General features: G+C 35.9%; 1 protein-coding gene across 3 annotated transcripts; it reads right to left on the minus strand.

Annotated features, from left to right (window-relative positions):
- Positions 1-1,486: 1,486 nt before the first annotated feature.
- LOC110793695 (acetyl-CoA carboxylase 1) lies at positions 1,487-19,951 on the minus strand. Of its 3 annotated transcripts, none has more exons than XM_021998598.2 (32): positions 19,760-19,951; positions 14,317-14,740; positions 13,861-14,067; positions 13,613-13,774; positions 13,309-13,401; positions 13,080-13,175; positions 12,716-12,889; positions 11,576-11,669; positions 11,294-11,481; positions 11,146-11,196; positions 11,024-11,063; positions 10,301-10,425; positions 10,091-10,207; positions 9,899-9,973; positions 9,758-9,814; positions 9,546-9,650; positions 8,930-9,016; positions 8,662-8,853; positions 8,393-8,581; positions 8,125-8,235; positions 7,906-7,992; positions 7,640-7,816; positions 7,165-7,242; positions 6,925-7,047; positions 6,474-6,743; positions 6,064-6,383; positions 5,600-5,837; positions 5,135-5,469; positions 4,828-5,041; positions 4,207-4,383; positions 1,879-4,035; positions 1,487-1,814 (listed from the first exon to the last, which is right to left on the minus strand). In XM_021998598.2, the coding sequence occupies exons 2-32, from the start codon at positions 14,662-14,664 to the stop codon at positions 1,758-1,760; spliced, it is 6,744 nt and encodes a 2,247-aa protein (XP_021854290.2). In that variant the 5' UTR covers positions 14,665-14,740; positions 19,760-19,951; the 3' UTR covers positions 1,487-1,757. The 3 variants fall into 3 exon arrangements, with proteins under 3 accessions (XP_021854290.2, XP_056683536.1, XP_021854288.2); XM_056827558.1 differs by lacking the exon at positions 19,760-19,951 and adding an exon at positions 16,140-16,295; XM_021998596.2 differs by lacking the exon at positions 19,760-19,951 and adding an exon at positions 15,248-15,584.
- Between the last annotated feature and the right edge of the window lie 484 nt (positions 19,952-20,435).

Raw genomic sequence — 20,435 nt, forward strand, 5'->3', positions numbered from 1 at the left:
ACAACATACTGTTTCTCGGTCGTCTGCTGAGGCAGAATATCGATCGATGGCAGCTCTGACGTGTGAGTTGAAGTGGTTGAAACAACTACTACGCGACTTGGGGGTGACACACGACCAAGGCATGAGGATGTATTGCGACAGTCAGTCTGCGTTGCATATTGCACAGAATCCGGTGTTCCATGAAAGGACAAAACACATCGAGTCAGATTGTCATTTCATTCGAGATGCAATCAAGGAAGGGATCATCAGTCCGTCGTACGTGTCGACGAAGGTTCAGTTAGCAGATATCTTCACCAAAGCGTTGGGGAAGGCGCAATTTGAGTTTTTTTTTAACAAGATGGGCATTCGAGATCTACATGCTCCATCTTGAGGGGGGGTGTTAAGATATGTTAAGATATTAGATATTATTATGTGAATATTCTGTAGAGTCCTAACTATGGTATGTTACCTAATGTGTACCTAGGGTTTAGGTAACTGAGTTGTACTATATATACGTGTGTGATTAATGAGAATGATACGAGATTACACAATATTTGACACTAACCCCCAATCCTCTTTTGGTTTAGCAATTTGATTTAACTTTTACTCTGACGTCAATATTTATTGTGCACCACCTTTAAAAAATAATTTGTGTTAAAATAATTATCTACAAATACTAATTTTGCAATTTATAAATAAAATCTGTTTCCAAGCAGTAATAATGATTCAAATTTCTTTTTTTTTTTTAAATAAAAAAGGAGTACTCCGTAAGTAATTTCTAAAATTTAAAACATCTCGTACATGAACACGAGATATTTGGTTTTCAAATAAAAGGTTCTTGATTTTGCTTATTCAATGGACGATTGAAGAAAACATATACATTATCGTATTTCCGATGATTTGTTATTAACTAATTTTAAGAGTGAACAGTCTTTAACAACAATTTAGTCCCTCGTTTGAGCCTTACTAGAGCAAGGCTCGTTACTCGGCTCGTTACTCCGTATAAAGGTACAAATATACAAGTGGTTAGTGGTTACAAGATTCTAATGATAAATAGTAAACGTCTCACATTGTTAATTAATTGGTTTAGACCGTTCCAAATTTTGTAAAGACCACCTTTTAACACTTTATTTCGTCTCCATTACGTCATTTTATTTTCTCTATTTTACATCATTAAAATAGTAATCAAGTTTACAAACGTGTGCATTTGATTAATAATCTAGAGTTTATAAATAATATCTATTTCCATGCAACAGCAATAATACAATTTATTTTTATTTTTTTTTAAAGAATATTCCCTAAGTAGTTTCTATAATTAAAAGTATCTCGTGTATAAAAATATTCCCCAAGTACAATTTATAAACTTATTAATAATACTCCATGTATGACTTTTATTAGGGGGATTGATGTAATTTGGTTTATACAAATAAAAAGGTTCTTGATTTTGCTTATTCGATAGATAATGGCATTTAATCCCAACGAGGCCGGTCGTCTTGGGACCAAATAATGACAGCAGAAGACGAGGGATTAATATTAACTGAATCCTCAGCCGAAAAGCTTGAACATCTAGATCGAGCATTATCAATAATAAAAAGTTAATAAAATTATTACAAAGATTGATACAAAATGGGGCAAACCATAAACTACAATGAGTTGCCCAATTGAATTATGAGATTTCCTTTATATACAATTCAAGGAAACGACACAGGAGTTACTGCACCAGTTGCACGCACATCACCTGGCAAAATTTCCTGATTCAACAACACTTGTTCACCACATCAGGTGAGCACTTTCCTGAGTTCATCTACAAGTTGTGCTCGACTCGATGAATCCACCTGCATTCAGTTTAAAAATGTTACACATTGATTTAGAAAAAGAAAATAAAAAAATTAGGAATACCTTTTCAAGTAGGGCAGAAAGACCCTGAGGAAGAGCTCTCAAATCTGATGCTGAGTTACCGATATTTGACAACTGATTAAACACCTTCTGTACGCGCAACTCTGTTAGGTTCTCTTCATAGTTAGCAGGATTGTTCTTCCACCTGAAGAAAGCTTCATCATCATCCCAAGCACTTCCATCCTTTCTAGTTGCAATATCAGACTCACAGAACCATTTCTCAATCATTTCCATGGCAGATTTATGGGTTAACCCTTCACCAGCAGCATTTCTAGCAGTCTTGATAAGTGATTCCTCCATTATTCTCCTGTATAATCTCTTGTAAAAGAATGAACGGGAATTTTTCCAATCCAGGACTTCCCTGACAACTCCTTTGGCAGCCATCCTTAGAGAAGTATCATGCAATTCAGCAAATTTGGTGGCTATCTGAGTATATACAGGCAAAAGTTGCTTCTCCCGAGCTGTGATTTGCTGTTTCAGAAGTTGAATATTAGTATAGGAATTAGTGCCCTTGGCTTCAACAAGTTTTTCCTTGAGACTGATTAGTGTTTGATCGAGCCTTCCCATACACTCAAGTAATTCGTTGGTTCTAAACTTGATCTCAATCATTCCTTCAGGCTCAAGTACATTTCCTTTAGCTGTCCGGTCAGCATACATTTCAATATGGTCTGGATTAATCCGACTATCCACAACAACCCATGCCCCACCACGAAGCTCACCCATCATGGGGATATAAACAAAAACAGGTTGGTTATAAGTCCTAAGGTTCTCAACAATTGTGGATCCTGCCTGAAGGATACCTTCAAAGAGGTCCCTTTGCCCACCTGAGAAGCCTCTCCAGTTAGCCAGAATAAAAAGTGGAAGTTCTTCCCGGTTGAAATCTAACAAGGCTTGTGCTGTTTTGGTTGCAGAATCTGGGAACCATACTTGCCCTGCTTGTGGTACCACTCTCTCATGAGAATCGAGTTGACCAGGATCTGCTGGGATAACTTGCATCACAGTCTGTGTCTCAACTGCAACTATACCAACAGGAATCCCTCCAAGTTTAGCCCTTCCTGTGACAACTGTTCTTGCCCAGCCTTCTAATGTTTCAACAAAACTATCCTTGTCAAAAATACCACCAAGCCATTTACCTTTAGGGTCAACAACACCAGATATAGCACCACGGGGATCACAGGAATTTTCAGGCAGATATTGAACCTGCCTTTCTGGAGGGTCTAAAGAGCGTGTTATTGGAAGTTCACCACCTAAATAAGCTGGAACATAGCTCAGCCACTTCACAATAGCTGATATGCCTTCAAGATCATCAGAAACCGTCAGATGCACAACCCCATTTGTCCCCATTATCTTTGGACCACCAAGTTGCATTTGTGAACTGTAAACTTCCCGACCAAGAAGTTTATTTAATGCAGAAAAGCCAGTCAGAATTATGGGTTGATCAAGCCTCTGTATACAACGCATTCCAAGACGAGCAAGATAAGCACCAATACCAACTGTCCTGCTTGTCACAAAAGTTAGAGTAAATGTTTCCTTGTAAGCCCTTGAGTAGGCACTGGCTATAGCTCCACTTCCTGATAAGTTCTCAACACCTAATCCGTCTTCCTTACCCACAACAGTGTCAATAACCCATCGACTTTCACCATCTTCGAGTTTTAATTCATGGGCTATAACTGATGACCCTATACGACCATAATCTTCAGGAGTTAAGTAGACATACTGGAACCCACACTCGGGGTTTGACTCATCGGACCAACCAACTTTAAAGCAGGATTTTAACTCTTCAGCAACACCAAGTCGAGCCCCTGAATTAGCAGCCAAATAAATTAAAGGAAGTTTCTTGGCACAAGCAAGATCTGTAACTGCAAGAAAGAAAGCATCTTCTCTTGGTCCGAAAGATCCAACCCTGAAAGTAATATCATTTGCTACAACCAATATTGTCCTTCCACCAGGGAACTCAGGAGTTGACATTTCCATGGACCAGGCCACCATGCCAACATCATTAAGACCAGGTTCGCGATCCATCGGAACTAATGGAGTACCCCAGGTGCCTTCTGGATCAGCAAACACTAGCTCTTTTACTTTCAAAAGTACTTTGTCAGAAGGTTTCTTCACATCTGGAGCTTGAGATGCCCATGATTGCTCCAGGGCAGTGGAGAAAGCCTGAAAACAACGACAACGATATTGTAAGCCCATTGACCTGTAACAAAGATTAAATGCTGCCACAAGCTACAGTAACCTGGATGAATTTGTAACCCACAACTCTACGATACCCTAGCATTTTTAATGAACAGAACTACAGAATGGGAAAAAACAGGTTTTGAAATTTCATACCGATGGGAAATCATAGCAATAAGTTGTGCTGCTTTTCATGGCCTGAAGTCTCTTACGGGAGATGATCCCTAGAGGTTGATAGGGTGCATTCACAGGTACTCCATGAAGGGGTCCATGAACAGATACAGAATGGTAGACCATTTCGTGTAGCCTGTTATCCTCCAACTCGCGGTAAACCTGGATATCATTAATGCAATAACATTCATCAAACTCAAGACTACCGTGTACATGGTATTAATCCAACAAACATAAGAAACTATTATTTAGCTTGATCAGCACCAATATAGAAGTACTAACTGGATCAACTCTGCTATTATATGCTACTATAGTTTAGGAATTCTACGTTTACCAACCATATAATATTATTTTCTGAAACAGAACAGGTTACTTAAGATGCATGATGTGTCTATATATTTGACGATTTCAGCGGATTTCACATATACAAGTCATCGCATTTATAGTGAATTATCTTTCCATTCTAAACTCCTACCAGATATCAGTCAGGACTTGCCAAGAACGACTGCGCTAAATTTGCTTCCTTCAGTTACCAATCAACTAGCAATTCTGTCAACATGTTACGTAATTCTAGCATTATAAAAGACAGGAAAAAATCAAACTTACATGTACAGAGCAGGTATGACCAGTCATATTAGTAACTGTGACTCTCCAAGAACCATTGGCTTGCCCAGAAGATGACATCCAAAGCTTCACTTCCCACTCACAAACATTTAATCTGTGCATTCTAACCCCAGCCAAGCTATGAATTTCACGCGCAAGCTCTTCCAAAAGGACCTGAACAGCTGCCTCTTCTTGTTGGTCATCTATATTCACCTCCCTGTAAACAATAGGTTGATATAGGTCTCCAATAAGAGTAAGTTGCGTCAATTACTAAAAAAATAAGAAAAAGGAGGAACGGATCAATAGATACCTATTATATGGCACAAGATCATGTATTTGTTGCTCTCTAACTATATAAAGGTACATATGAGCATGATCGGGTTTCAAGGCAGCACTGTGTGCATTAAGTTCTAACTCTTCCATTGCAGCTGTTAAAGACCTCAGGATGCTTCTTGATGTAAAAGATATGGGCCTTTGTGTTCGAAGAGCTCCTAGTTCGATCCCTGAGAACTCAGAGATGGGTTGTCGAACAAGTGTTCGCAAAAACATCCTCTGGATGCGTGGCTGGTCCATGACGGTGTAGAGATGCCATTGGTGATCCCGGGAAGGAGTATATTTGATATGTTCATAGCCCTTGAGCTTGTCCTGATTTGAAAAAAAGAAAGAAGAAAAGGCATCAGTGAGACAGTGACTATACAATTATATCCTCAAATTAATACTCCGTAAAAGAGAAGGAAAATGACAAGCATAAGAAAGACAGTTGAGCGCCTTATACCAGTTCAAGATATATAGATAGAGGAGGTTCCACATGACGCAGTAAAGGTTCCTCACTATAGTAAAGTTTTTCTTCTGACCAATAAAATGAATGCCTCATTGGCGTTCGCCCTTCATCTCTTTGTATAATGCAACTAACCACCCCAACACCGACATCACGAAGACCTGAACTGACTTCTTTTTCTCTCAGAGTTTTGGCCAACTTATCGATTCTCTCTTGAGCCTGATCTTCATCACCACTGCAGTTTAAAAAAACACAAATAACAAGTTATTAATATAAGATTAAAATTGTTTTTCATCAATGAAAATCCACTCAACCCCTTAGGCACAAGAAATTCAGTGAAGGTCGGAAACTGAGAAACAATCTATTAGAGGTGAATAAAATATTCAAGTTCAACATGCATGAAAGCATTGAAGCACGGTGCTACTATTGAAGAACTTTTCAAGTACAGATGTTTTTTATACCTATCCTGCAACAAGCTCATTTGATTATTCACCCCCGCAAGTGCAATGTGCAACATGTTGCCGTGGCTGGTTGGTTCTGAAGAGCCACACAAAAGTGTTTCCTCAGAGTTCTGAGTTGTTTCTCTCAACGCTGCAGTAATCACTGCTGGCAGAAACTGAAGAGATTTAATAACAACCATGGCCCCCCATTTTCTCTCACTGTGTTTTTCAAGATCATCAGAGTCGTTAGTTTTTTCAACGTGCTCCTCCATGAACTCCCAAGAAGCAATGAGGCCAGATCTGTGCCACTGCATCCTGACACTTCCCTTGACAAGATAAGGCTGAAAAGAGAATCGGAAAGAAAACAGGAGTAAGCTTACGTAGATTTATTACATAACAGTCAAATTCAAAATATTGAAATATGGATTCACCTGATAAAGCCTCCTGACATAGGTCTCAACAACCCGCCTCTGTAGTGTATGATCACTGTGATCGAACAAACCTACAAGAGCATCTTCAACAGCAAGCGGAGTACTCACAAGAGCCTCCATACGTTCATTAATAGCACTTTTTCTTTTAGGAGTATCCATGTTTTCTCCATCCTCTGTAAACATTTCTAGCTCGGAAAGGTTTCTTGCAATATTAGAACGGAGCTCACTCAATTTGGTTTGTTCAAGCAATTGACTAGCCTTGAGTGCCAACTGCAATTATTGGAGGATTATGCATTAGTTCATTGACACTCCAAACATCAGAGTAATATACATCATTAGATAGCTAAAACAGAAGTGAGAATTTCAGTCTTAAAATCAGTGACTATTCTTTGAAAATAAATAGCTATGGGTATGATGTGCCAAGATAAGCATAACTTGAAGGATCACCAACCTCAGAGTACATCGTATGGTTCAGTTGCGAGAAACGGATAAGTTTTTCCCTGTATGCAGCAGGATTTGGGTAAACCAGTTGTTCCATGAGTCGTAGGATCAGTTTATTTTTATTCTTAACTCCCTGAAACCCCAAAAGAATAGGATAGGTGATAAACAAGTGTGCAGAAGAATCTAGGGTAAATAAAAGGACCAAAACTACAAATATATGAAGTGACAATTTCTGAAGTTCTCTGCATACCTGATGTGACACTACCATGTCAACAATCTTCAAGAGATCTTTTTTATACTGAAGGCGGAGACGTTCAATGACATCAGCCTGGATAAGTAAACAACATGATCATAAACTAATAAAGTGCTTTTTAATTCATAGAACTGACACTTCTGGTTTTAAGTTTGTCTATGCATTGACGCTAGACGCAATGTCACTACAAGCCAATAACCCAAGTACTTGCCCAACCATTTCTTCAAACAGAAAGAAACAAATCGTTTCTTCATCAGGTGCCACATAGGATGAATTCCCAACATTTAGGCTGGCCTCTAGGGAAGGTTCAGTTCACACTTAATTTGTCAAAAAAAAAAGTTGGAACATAGCCATTACTGATAGTGAAAGAAACCATGGAACAGGTTTGAAAATCATAGAGTGTGAACTCGACACCAAACCCCAATGCTTACTTAATGCCAACAAATCAATATTCACTCATGGATGAACAAACCTGGATATTGTCACTGAACAACTCTTCAACTGATAAATATTCTTCAAACAGAGACTGAACAATAACACGAGCATGGCTCTCTCTCCCGCCTTCATAAGACTTTACAAGACTCATTAGAGGCTCAATAAGCCTTTCTTGAGCACCTCTCTCTTTCTCAGGGTATGAGCTCAAATGTGCCTGTGAAGAATATAATAAACATATTACTGATGCGAGAAACTCTCAGAGAATGAATTATTTACAGAAGGGTAGCAAAGTGAGGGGATGACCTCAAGAACACTTTTCAACAACTTCGCAGGAAATTCAATGCTATAGGTATTGGTAATTCCTTCAAAATCTTTATATTTCGATTCCAACTGAAAAGTCCAAGGAAACAGAACAAGCGGACATATGGTCAGTAATAGGCATCAGAAAAGAAAAGAAAAACGACAGATAAAGACTGCAGTTGTTTACAAGCGTGACTAAAAAGGTATAATGTAGAAACATACCTCATGCCTAAGCTCTTTGGGAAGCCTGGTTGTCAGGACAGACAAGCATTCTTGCCATTGTAAGAAAGGAAGTTCAGGACTATCAAGACAGACCAGCAAACTTTGAACGACCTAAGAAACAAACAGGTAAAAAAATCTTTTACATAAGAAAGGAAAAACACACCATTACTTTTTAAGGTCCTGCATCAACCCCTTCAGAGGCTAGACATTAGAAATTTGGAGAGACAATCAATAATATAACAACATAAATGAATTCGTAAAAAAATACTTCATCTATGTTGTGTTCATAGCCTGCAAGAATCATCCGAGCTGCACTTAAACTCGCGGCACATCTCTGGTGAACTTTTCCTGATATTGCAGTTGGAGGTCCCAGGAGAGGAAAACTACCCCGGAAAGGTTCAGCTTTTCTTACAGCAGATGGATCATCCAGCTCTAGTCTTGCTATAAGCTCACCAGCCTACACAATAAGCACTTGCATAGAGTCAATTTCACAATATTTGCTTAAGTTACAATATTTACAATCAAAATGATGCTTACCTGCATAGCTTGACCTTCAGAAAGCTTAAACTGAATTACACCAGATGCAGGGGAAAGCAAAGGCATACACATCTTCATAACCTCAACTTCAGCATATGGTGTATCTGCATCAACATGACTATTATCTGGTACCAAATACCGCATTAGCTTACAAGGTGTCTCCGCGATTAACTTTGAAGGATCGTGATCGTTCTAAATATGGAAAAGGAAAAGTTAATACCAGTTTAAGCATCATAAAAATTTAGATCTTTTATGCAAAAAATGATACCTGAAGCAAACAAGTTCGTCCATCAATAAGAAGACGAGTTCCTGCTGCTTCTTCCTCCGCATATATCACGTGACTGTTCCCATCCAACTGCATGACATTTTAAGGATTAAAATAGCTAAACCGCAGCTAATCAAAATCAAGCGAATTGAAATTAGCATTTAAATTAATGAAACGGCCTTTCTCAGGTTTCCAACACCATCGTAACATAAGCCTTATGAGGAAGATAGTCTACTTATAACTGATGAGAAACATTATCCCGAAAAATGTGAGAAAGGCTAGGGGCATTATAATAGGCATGACTACCTACAGGCTATATGCTAAAACATTAGGAATGCATTGAGACTCTTTCGCAGAAGAAGTGTCAGTTTTTTAATTTCAAAATTTTCAAGAAGTCTTAGAACAAGACATATGGTCCTGCTATCAGATTCAATAGAATAAATATAAATCTAATGTTTCAAACTCTCGACTGAACTACCATGTACGATCTGCTTGTTATTTGCTGTTGATAGGAACAGGTTATTTATGCTTTTCACATCCCAGGCTTATTCTCTCTTATGAATATCAGCACCATATACCATGTAGATAAATCAACTTTTTTTTAATAAAAAACTCTTACCTGCATCAAGAGACCCCCATCTCTTAATGTATGTATTTCTGCCTCAATATCTGACTCGTTCAGTTTTAATCTGTAGCTTCCAGGACCACCCCTCACCATTTCAATCTGAGAAGTAGCAAGAATTTTATGGTAAACAACAGGAAAATGTTCAATAGTGCAACAGTTATAAACTGAAAATCCCCATGAACAAGGTAGAATAGCATGAAACATACAGTGTATTTGCTCCCCTCAATATTTAGAGAAACTTCCGAGTGGACAAGTGATATATGCTGCAATTGCCACAACAGAACTAATGTAAACTACTGAAAGAAACATAGAATAAGTAAATCACACCGCCTCGGTATTTTACATACCTTTGGAGGAATTTGACCTTTCTCGAGATAGCCAATATATTCTGAAACAGTAGCTGCACTACTAGCAGAAGCTTTCTGGAGATGCTCAGAAGGAAATGCAAATGTCATTTAACATTAGTCAATACAAAGGAAACAAAAATATGGCAGATGGAGCGTTTGGAAGAAATCAATCTTTTAATACGCGGTACATACATATAGCGCTCCTCCCACGACAGAGATGTACCAGGGGGGCCTTTCAGCTCTGACCCTCATTGCAATTCTGCTATCCAACCAACCTGTATGGATTTTGTTATCTCTGTAATCTGAAGACTGCGGGAAAGAAAAAGAAAATATTAGAATGAAAACTTCGACATTTACTAGTGAATTGGATGGAAGAATGTTGGAAACTAAGTACTGGCTCACATTTAGAAGGTCGATGGTATAATCAACATTCGTGCGAATTTCTCCTCGAATCTGAATTTCTTTCAGGCCAAGAACCATATTTGCTACGGCCATGCCTCTCGATTCACCAAATGCAAAAACATGGCCTGCAAAGAAGTTGAATAATATTAACCTTGATAAACTATGAACCACATGAACTTAAAAACCTAGAACTAAGTCACAACATAATCAGATACAGGAGATTTTTTATAAAAAATCCTCTTTGTAGAAACGCAGACTGCATAAAACATGCTTTATAAGTTTACACACATCTCATTATGAAAAAGACATATTCAGATACATCTACCATCTACTGTGACACCATGATAATAACCTTTCTTCTCTCTTTTCTGTAGTATAGACCCCATCCATTTGTGGTAAAAAAAACACCAGTAAACTAGAATTTCCACCAATTCATAAATGAATTGGCCAAAGAATTCATTTATTTAGACAAATTCGCAAAAATTTAGTTAACAGATTGGTTATATCTTCTGAAACTGAGATATACAAGATTACAACTTTACAAGTACATCAACTAGGTCTATATCCGTTAAAGAATCGCCTACTTTTAATTTAAAGTGTGTCACTGTTAAAAGGGATCAGTATTAGTCAATTCACTATCAAAATTTCATTATCCACACCTCCAATGCATCATATCTGTGCGAACCTTGAAAAAAAATATTATAAGTTGAACCTTTGACTTACCAAATTGAGAATCTGAGAATTCATGGATGCCTCCTCCTGACTGCAATAACAAAATTTGATCATCATCAAGCTCATGATAGAATCAATGAAAGGATGACTTCGAAATTTGAGAAAAAAGGTACCTTAACAGAGAAGTAGGCCCACACATTTGGTTTGCTTTTGAAACTCAGTTCCTAATTAAGACACCCATGATATAAAAACTTCAATACAATCGCAAAGAAAGCAAGAGGATAGATTCTGAAAGTATGATAAAAACCAAGACAGTCTAACCTGTACTTTCCCACTTGTAGGCTTGAACCCATCATCTGGGTCCTCGCTTGTCACACGTACAGCAATACAGTGACCTTTTGGTTTCACAGACTGTGCCTTATCAAAATCAAAAGGAATAGCCGCGAGTGCTGTTTTTCTCCAAGCATCATAACCCCCACCATGTGGCTTCCCATAGAATCGCCTAATTTCTATTTTAAAATTGCGCAAGCAAGTGAACTCACAAAAGAGAGCTAGATGTAAATACATAAGTTAAAATGTATAGAAAGGGACCAGGACATTTACCAGGAATCTGCCAAAGAGGAATGCCCATGCCAACTGCAACCTGAGCAGCTGGAAGATTTACTTCAGCAATCCACTCAGTAACAGGATGCTCCACCTATATTTAGCAAATGCAAAAAAAATGAAAATTGAATACAATGCAGTTACATGAATATGATACTCTAACAATAAATAAGGAGTGTACAAATTATAATAGATATTGTTCAGACTTCAGACTGTAGGACATAATATCTTCTATGTGACTAATATGCGGGTGCAGGCATGCAGCTGTATATAACTTCACAAGGCATGGCTCACATAAGTTGGAAGACGAGAATGAATAAAAACCCAGAGCAGTTCAACAAAACATGCCCTGAACCAGGGCATTGTGGAACATTCAAAACGACGAGTCTAGATGAAATAAGGTCGCAATACTGGAACCTGCTATCCCCGATCATTACCGTATTTTCTTTCTTTATTCATGATTTCACGTACATTGAAGATGGAAAAGGGGGGTACATTACGATCTGTACAAGAGACAGTTGCTTCTTCATCGTAAAATACTTGCACAAATAGCTATATTAAATCCAAATTGTATTTATATGATTTATAATGAGACCATAAAAAGAAGATTGCAAAAAATACCTCGAAATTATTTAAATGAAGTTCCGCGGAGTTTATTCTCCGGGAGTATTAAAGTTGAAATTAGTCTGATAAAATACGATAAATAAATAAAAATTAACAAATCCATTCAAAAAAAAAAATTCCAATTTTTATAGTATCTTACGACGTGACACTCAAATTTCGATTCTTCTAGATTATCAGATTTTTTAGAGCAGAACCCCAATATGTGCTTGATTTCAGATTTGAATTCAATTCCATTATCGATTAAATAAAGAATAAGTCTATTATTTATTTCTAGTTCTAAAATTAGCAGTTCTATTAGTCGACTCGGTTCTTTCAAACTGTTTCTCATTATTAAGAAAGGTAACAAAGATAAAATACGAGCTTGTTTTATAGCACTAGTAATTAATCGTTGTTTATTTAAAGGTCAATCTATTCACTCGCCTAGATAAAAAAATTCCTTGTTGACTAATAAACCGACTAATTAAACTCATGTTTCTATATAATAACTACTTATGTTAAGTACAGGATGCTCCATACCTGTAGCCTAGGGTTCAGCTCAAGGAAGTAAAACTCGCCAGTTTCCATGCTGTACAAATATTCAACAGTTGCTGCTCCAACATAATTTACACTTTTGGCCAACCTTCTAGCTGCCTGCTCGAGTTTTCTCACTGTTTCTGGTGGAGCTACGGTTATCGGACCCTCCTCGATAATCTGATCAATTGATATGATGGACAGAAACATTCAAAACCAAGCTTGTCTAACAATTCATTAGACATAAATACACTTTTACAGAAAAATGTAACAAATCTCTTTGAGAAGCATATGTACTACGTCAGATATGGGAAATTAAAGGAAAAGATTTGAAGTTTATCAATGATCTACTAAGGAGTCAGGAACCGACCTTCTGGTGCCGCCTTTGAACACTACAATCACGGCTGTGCAATGCGGCAACATTGCCATATTGATCACAGAGCAACTGTACTTCTAAATGTCGACTCTGCAAGACATAAAAATACCTTCTCAAAACAAGAAACTTTATAAACAATACCAGGATACAGAACAAGAACATATTTAAGTCGTTGTGATACAAGACTACTTCACTATCGCATCTATGTTGTAGAGTATCTAACCTGTGAAGCCACCTTCATTATGAATACCGGTGAGCCAGGAACTTCACCCTGCACTTGCTTGAACAACGCCCTTACTTCATCGTCGTTATGAACCTGAAAAGGAAAAAGCCCATGTGTCTACATGAAAATCCGTGGGAAGGGCAGTAGTTGAAAATGTATCAGGGGACTCAAAGTCTTTAACTAGTAGTATTTCCAAGCATTTGTACATAATTAAGCCTACATATACATCCATTTAAAAGAGTTGAAAACAGGAGAAGTTGCTACTGGTCTCTCTATTGTACATCATCACCAAGAGCGAACGCACCTTTCTTATTCCTTTCCCTCCACCACCCCAAGAAGCCTTAATCATAGCAGGATAACCAACAACTTGACAGCTAGCAATTGCTTCCTCTGTGGTAAAAACACAGGCTGCCTTGTATATGTCATCAGGAATTGTATCTAGGCAACTTTCAACAGGAACTCTTACCTGAAAGATAGGGATTCATATAATGTGATGACCAAACTCCCAACAATCAGAAAATTTGTGAAGACTGCAAGAAACATGATACATACATGAGAACCACTCCATGGAAGAGTCGGAACATCTGCAGCTTGAGCAATCAATGATGAACCAATTTTATCTCCAAGAGCGGCCATAGATACAGCAGGGGGTCCTAGAAATACAATCCCCTTGGCAGTAAGTGCATCTGGCAGCTCAGGTATCTCAGACGCATGTCCCCAACCAGGCCAAACAGCGTCAACATGTGTGATTTCCGCCATCTGAAAGAATAAAGAAAAAATAAAGTTCTACTCACAAACTTTTACCATCATTTCCTAAATTCCATATATTTTAAAGTAAGTTTTCACTTGACAAACAAACAGTTATCATATTAAAGTGAAGCAAATATAATGATCAAGAATTTTCAATTTTCAATTTTCCTAAACCTTGGCTAATGTGTATTTTCATAATACAGAATTAATTAGGAATTATTTTGAGGACAATGCTACTACAGCACATAAAAAAAGTACCTCAACAATGAGCTGCACATTGGCATAATTGTTGTTGTTAGTCCCACCAGGGACTTCAACAAACTGATCAGCCATCCGAATATGCTCTGCGTTGATTCTCATATCTTCTGGAGTAGCCATGGCTACTAATGATATAGCCTTCTCAGTTCCAAATGTCTCGTAAGCCCATGTCCGGACACTTCTTATAAATTTGACAGCTGCCATTCCATTGTTTGCAATCAAAATACTATGGATTGGCCTCTTCCCTCCAAGGGCATAACAGAACTCATCAACCATGGGCAATGTTGTAGAATTCCTCGGTAGAGTTGCTCCATTGAGGTAATCAAGAGTTCTCACTAAAGTCGCCATCTTTGTATCTTCCTTGGTTAAAACACCAACCCCTGCTTGGTATTGCCCAAATACCAGTCCACTGCGCCTCTTAATGCTAATCACACCAATTTAAACAAATACTGATTTCTTAATTTGAACTAAATTTTAAACATATCATCATTCACTGAAACTATCAATAATAATTCAACTGCTCAACTGGGTAATTTCAATTTTCCCCAACAACAAAGAAAATTAACAGAAAAATATTGCATACCAATTAACCAAAAGACAGGAGAAATTGCAAAAAAGCAATATTCAAATAATTGATTTAAATAGAATCATAGAAGATGAATAATTGATTTAAATAGAATCATAGAAGATGAAATCATTCAAGAGTCAGAAAATGAAGATTAAAAAAAAACTAGCAATTGAGGTCCAATTTGGACTACACATATAAAAACACAAGTAAGAAGAAAAGTCAGTCAACCAAAGCCAGCTACCAATATCAATCAGATTTTCTAGTCAATTCACACTATTCTACACTAAGTTAGCTCAACTACACACTAACAAATTCGAACCGAAAACTCGAATCAGAGGGAGTAAAAAATCAGTAACAACAAACCAGAAAGCCTTATTCGCAAAAAGGATGAGGTCGACTGCATGAACCAACAACAATGAACCCGTTGATGAAAGGGGTGAAATGGGCAACTGGGAAACTAAATATTCATCAGAATTGACAATTTGTGCTATTTTGTTGTTGAATCAAATGGAAGGATCGTATAATATAATGTACAACATATATGTACTGAAGAATCATATATGTAAAAAGATGATGTTTTTATGCAGTATTTATAATTGAAATTAAGAAGATCCAAAGTCATTGAAGAAGAGTGTTTGTAATGTAATGGGGGGTTGGTTTGGTTTGAGGCGCAGGATGCCTTTCACTTCATTAACGACCCAATTAATTTGGGACTGCACGTGGCAACTGCCCACCTTTCAGCTACCATTATCCCTCCTCCTTTCTTTTATGCTACAACTACCGCTTTCAAAATCATAATAATCATACCATTAATCCCCTTTCCTGTCGAACTAGTTATCAAGCTCGTACGATTTACATGATGGGTTGTGTATCCGATTGAATTGTTTTAAAATATTAAGATTTTTAACATTTGATGGAATTTTACCATCATAAATAACAAATTTATGAATGTGACATATTTAATTAGGTCACTCTCACATTGTAAAGTGCTTGATTTAAAAAACAACTTCCTTAAACATAACAACTCATAAAAACAATATTAACAAAATCAATTATTTTGACTACTGCCCGGAAAACCTAATTCGCATTTACACCTCGTACACATCAAACCTAACCCATCAAAACAAAATCAATTCTTGTGATCGCTAAAGTAGCACACTGCACAAATGAAATCTTATATCACACCATCGTATACATCACTCATCGTACATAATCTATATGTAACACATTAAAAATTAAAAGACGTAGACAATACCTTTTTTTCTTGATTTGAAAATTCCTAATCCCCTTAGCACATTGTGATAAAACCGAATATTGCGAAGGTTTTGAGAATGAAAGATTACCAACATCACAATGTTGCGAGGTTGGTAACATCTCTAATCTCTAAACCCTTAATCTTTCAATAATTTTTTTTTTTCTTTTTGGGGGGAATCAACAAGATCAAAGAACAACAAAATAAAATGTCGATGAAAATTGAAGGTTTTTTTTTGAGAACTACTCGTAATGAGCAAGAAACAGGGAAATGTGTGAGTAAATGCCAGCAAAGAGGGAATTGATTGTAGTAATTATAGTGTTTGTGAAATACAAAAGTGTTAGGGTCAAAATCTCAAGTGAGTGTTTACTACTTTTTGGGAGTTACAATAGTTCTCTAGCTGACTAAATCTTCTTTACACTTTAAACCCTAATTTTGTTACCTACAGTATGTTAAAAAAAAAAACAATACTACGAAGTAATTAAGTACTAGGTTTGAAGCCCGTGCGATGCACGGGTTTGTCAATTTTCGTACATATTTGTCTTATTATATCATCATCTATACATTGGTGTTTTTATAAATCATGCCTATAATAAAAATTTTAAATTAGGTCCCTATTCAAACTGGAACTACGATTTAATTTGCAATTTAAATTTAAAAAATTTCTTAAGAATTAAAATATTACACTCATTGAAAAATCTAACTTATAAAATGGTTAGTTCAATAATGGGGAAACCTCTAGTGAGATATTCATTGTGATCTAAAGAAAATCATTATACGAAGTATACACTTTGTATTTGCTATTCTATTTATTTTTCTTCTTTGATTCTGAGGCGTTTCAGGCAACAAACTTTTGTCTTACTTGCAAATATTTAATGTAAATAAAACATTATGATCATATGTTCATACTTCGTATTATGTAAATTGATCCAAATATCAAAGGTCTAATGTAAATAAAACTCTATTATATACTTAATAAATTTAGATTCAATAAATTTATCCATATGTTGTTGATGGTGTGAAAACTATATGGCGTAGTACTTGGTTCACTAAAAAAAATTAACAGCTTCTCACTTCTCATGATTCGCGTCTCATGATTCTACCTCTCAAACCCAAATCAGTTCGGCAATTTCTAACATGTTGTTCTCTTTCTTCATCAAATTCGACATGGTATCTCATTTCTCGACGAAATCTCTTCAAACTTTATCGGAAGCAAAAACCAATCTCTCATGTTTCTTCAATTCAATGACGATTCAATTCAATGACGATTCAAATTGGAAGCCGAAATTCAAATAAAGAAAGCATTGACCATGAGCTGGAATTGGTTTCTGCTCTGAAATCATGTTCTTCTTTGCAAGCAGTTTTTCAAGGACAGCAAATTCATTCCCTAATCTTAAAATCAGGTCTTGATTCCAACGTTTTTATTCAAAACAGTTTGATTAGTATGTATCTTAAGTGTAATCAGATTGGTGTTGCTAAAGCTCTATTCGATTCGTGTTCTCGATTGGATCCGATTTCGAGTAATATTATGCTTGGTGCTTATGTGAAATCTAGTATGTTAGGTAATGCCCTCCAACTGTTTGATGTAATGCCTGATAGAGGTGATACACCACCTTGATAATGGGTTTGGCCAAGAGTGACAGATGGAGTCAAGCAATTATGGTTTTTAAGGGTATGAAAGTTGCAGGTGTTTCTCCGGATGAAGTAACTATGGCTCCCCTGCCCCCAATACCAAGTGAATGCATGACCTCTAACTCTCTAAGAACCAAGAAAACCTACATCAGGGAAAATCTTTTCTCTCACTCTATTTCACAATAGATATTGGAAAGTCATGGTAATTTAAAGAATAAAAGTGACATATATATGTACAAAACGTGGGAGGAGTTAGAAGTAGGATAAACGTTCGTTGAAATCTCCTTATCTTTATCATATTCATAAGATAATAAGATATTTGTATACGTTGAAATTACCTCTTATCATATTATCATATTAAGTGGTTTGTTAGAATCTACCTCTTATCATATTAAGTGTTTTATCTATTAGTTAATAAAATAAGATGACGTGGAAATCATACGTGGCGCTCCGAAATCTCTCCAAAAAACTCCCCTTTATATATATATATTAGATTCAAACCTAAATTAATTGATTTTATTTTGTTATTTATTTATTTTAATTTTGTTGGTGGAAAAGAGAGGGCGAGACAAAACAAATGAAAGAACACTACAGCAAAAACAAATGAAAAAAACACAATAGAAGGACAAAATAAAAGTATTTTTTAGATATTGGTATTATTATTATTTTATTATTATTATTATTATTAATTAAGGAGTATAATAAAATAAGTAATCTTATAACAGAAGAATTTCCCTGAGAGAATTGGTTAAACCAAAATTATTTCTCCTTTTCCTTCGGTTTAAAAACTATTTTCTAAAATACTATTCATGTATATGATGATAAGAAGTCCTTTTAAAAAAACTGTCTCTACAATAAAATTGTTAAAGATATAAATGGTTTTGCCTCACTAATGACATTATCAATTCCATGCTTAAAAGTTAAAACCGTTGATACTATAATAAGGTCAACAAAAAATAATTTTAAATTTTTATCAGTTTTTAATACTCTGTATAACATACTACGGAGTACATCAGTTTAAAAATGATCTTTACACTTTCATTTTTAGCCCGTTTCATAATGTTTTTTACACTATGCTTTACTTTATTATTGACATGAAAATTTATTATATTACCCTCTTACCCCCACAGTACATTTACCACTTTACACTCACATTCTCTAACTTTATTCATTTTTTCTTATACCTACTCATATTTTTACATATATCTTACTTTATTCATACTTTATTATATTTATCCACCTTTTTACACACTTTTTCTAGTTTGTCTTACTATTTGTGCAAATAATTTTTGAAATGGAGGTAGTAATTATTGAGATTAAAAAATAAAAGGAACTCTAATTTATTTTTATACAAATTTTTATATAATGCGGTCTTACACAAAAGTCCATATTGGTATCATATGAGTTAAACAATGAAATCAATTAGTTATGCACTGGAACTAATTAGTTAAACACTGAAATCATTTAGTTAAACAATGAAACTAATTAGTAAAGCATTAGAACTAATTAGTTAAACAATGAAATCAATTAGTTAAGCAATCAAAGTGGTCTTTCCGGTAAGGCGGTCATACACAAAAGTTACCAATTTTTTGTTTTTATTATTTAAGTGAATTCCTAAACTACGTGGACGGTAACTTTGGAAAGCAATTTTTAAACCGATACAAACAGATAATTAGTTTTGATTTAAGCATGGCAGTCATTAGATAGAAAATTATGACTATCCTAGAAGCAAAAATAATAGTTATTTCTACATTAGTTTCCTTTTCATTAATTTATTACATCTCTTCTTACTGTAAATGAAAACATAAAATAAAAGAGGAAGTATTTGAAGTATAAAAACTAGGACATAAATCAATCCATGTTTGACGTGACACGAACATCTAAGTACGACTGTACGAGTAAGACGAGAAAACAAAAGTTAATGAATGAAGACACGCTTCAAACTCCAAAATCAAATGAAAGAAATAAAATTGAGTAACAGACGTACATACCGTGATACCGTTGATAAAATAAAAAAAGGAAAATGGAGCACTTGAATTCGTTCTTGGATTAAAATCGTTGATCCGAAAAATGCAAGATCATTTCTGTAGAGTTGTAATAACAAGAAGCTTAATTAGATGATAGAAAGATGAAGAAGATGAGATCGAGTACATTGAAGAAATGGGCCTGGGCGGGGTAGAGAGGTGTTTGGTTTGGGTTTCAAATTCATGCAATTAACGACCCCCATTTATTTGGATCCACCCAGTCACGTGGCATTCGCAACTGCCCACCTTTCACCTACCTTCATTCCTTTTAATTTTTTTTTTTTTTTTTTGTGAGGGTACGTTAGTCAACCGTAATTATTTTTTTAATATAAAATCAATTCATTAATAAAAAGTCATACGACATTTACAACAGAAATCGAATTTAACAAATACATAACAAATTGAATCAAAAAGCGGTATTCCTTCATCAAAACTACCATCGTTGGGAAGATCTTGCACTGTGGGACATCTCTCGCACATATCGCTGGAACATACAGCCTTTTCGGAGAGACGATCTAACAATTTGTTGTAGCCGAGAGGACGGTTTCCATCCAATTCATCTAAAGTCAATTTGAAAATTTGATAAGTGGTTCAATTTCGTATAATTCTTTATCAACGAACCGAATTCACGACGATACTCCAC

This window comes from Spinacia oleracea, chromosome 4, assembly GCF_020520425.1.
Source record: "Spinacia oleracea cultivar Varoflay chromosome 4, BTI_SOV_V1, whole genome shotgun sequence".
Lineage (NCBI taxonomy): Eukaryota > Viridiplantae > Streptophyta > Magnoliopsida > Caryophyllales > Amaranthaceae > Spinacia > Spinacia oleracea.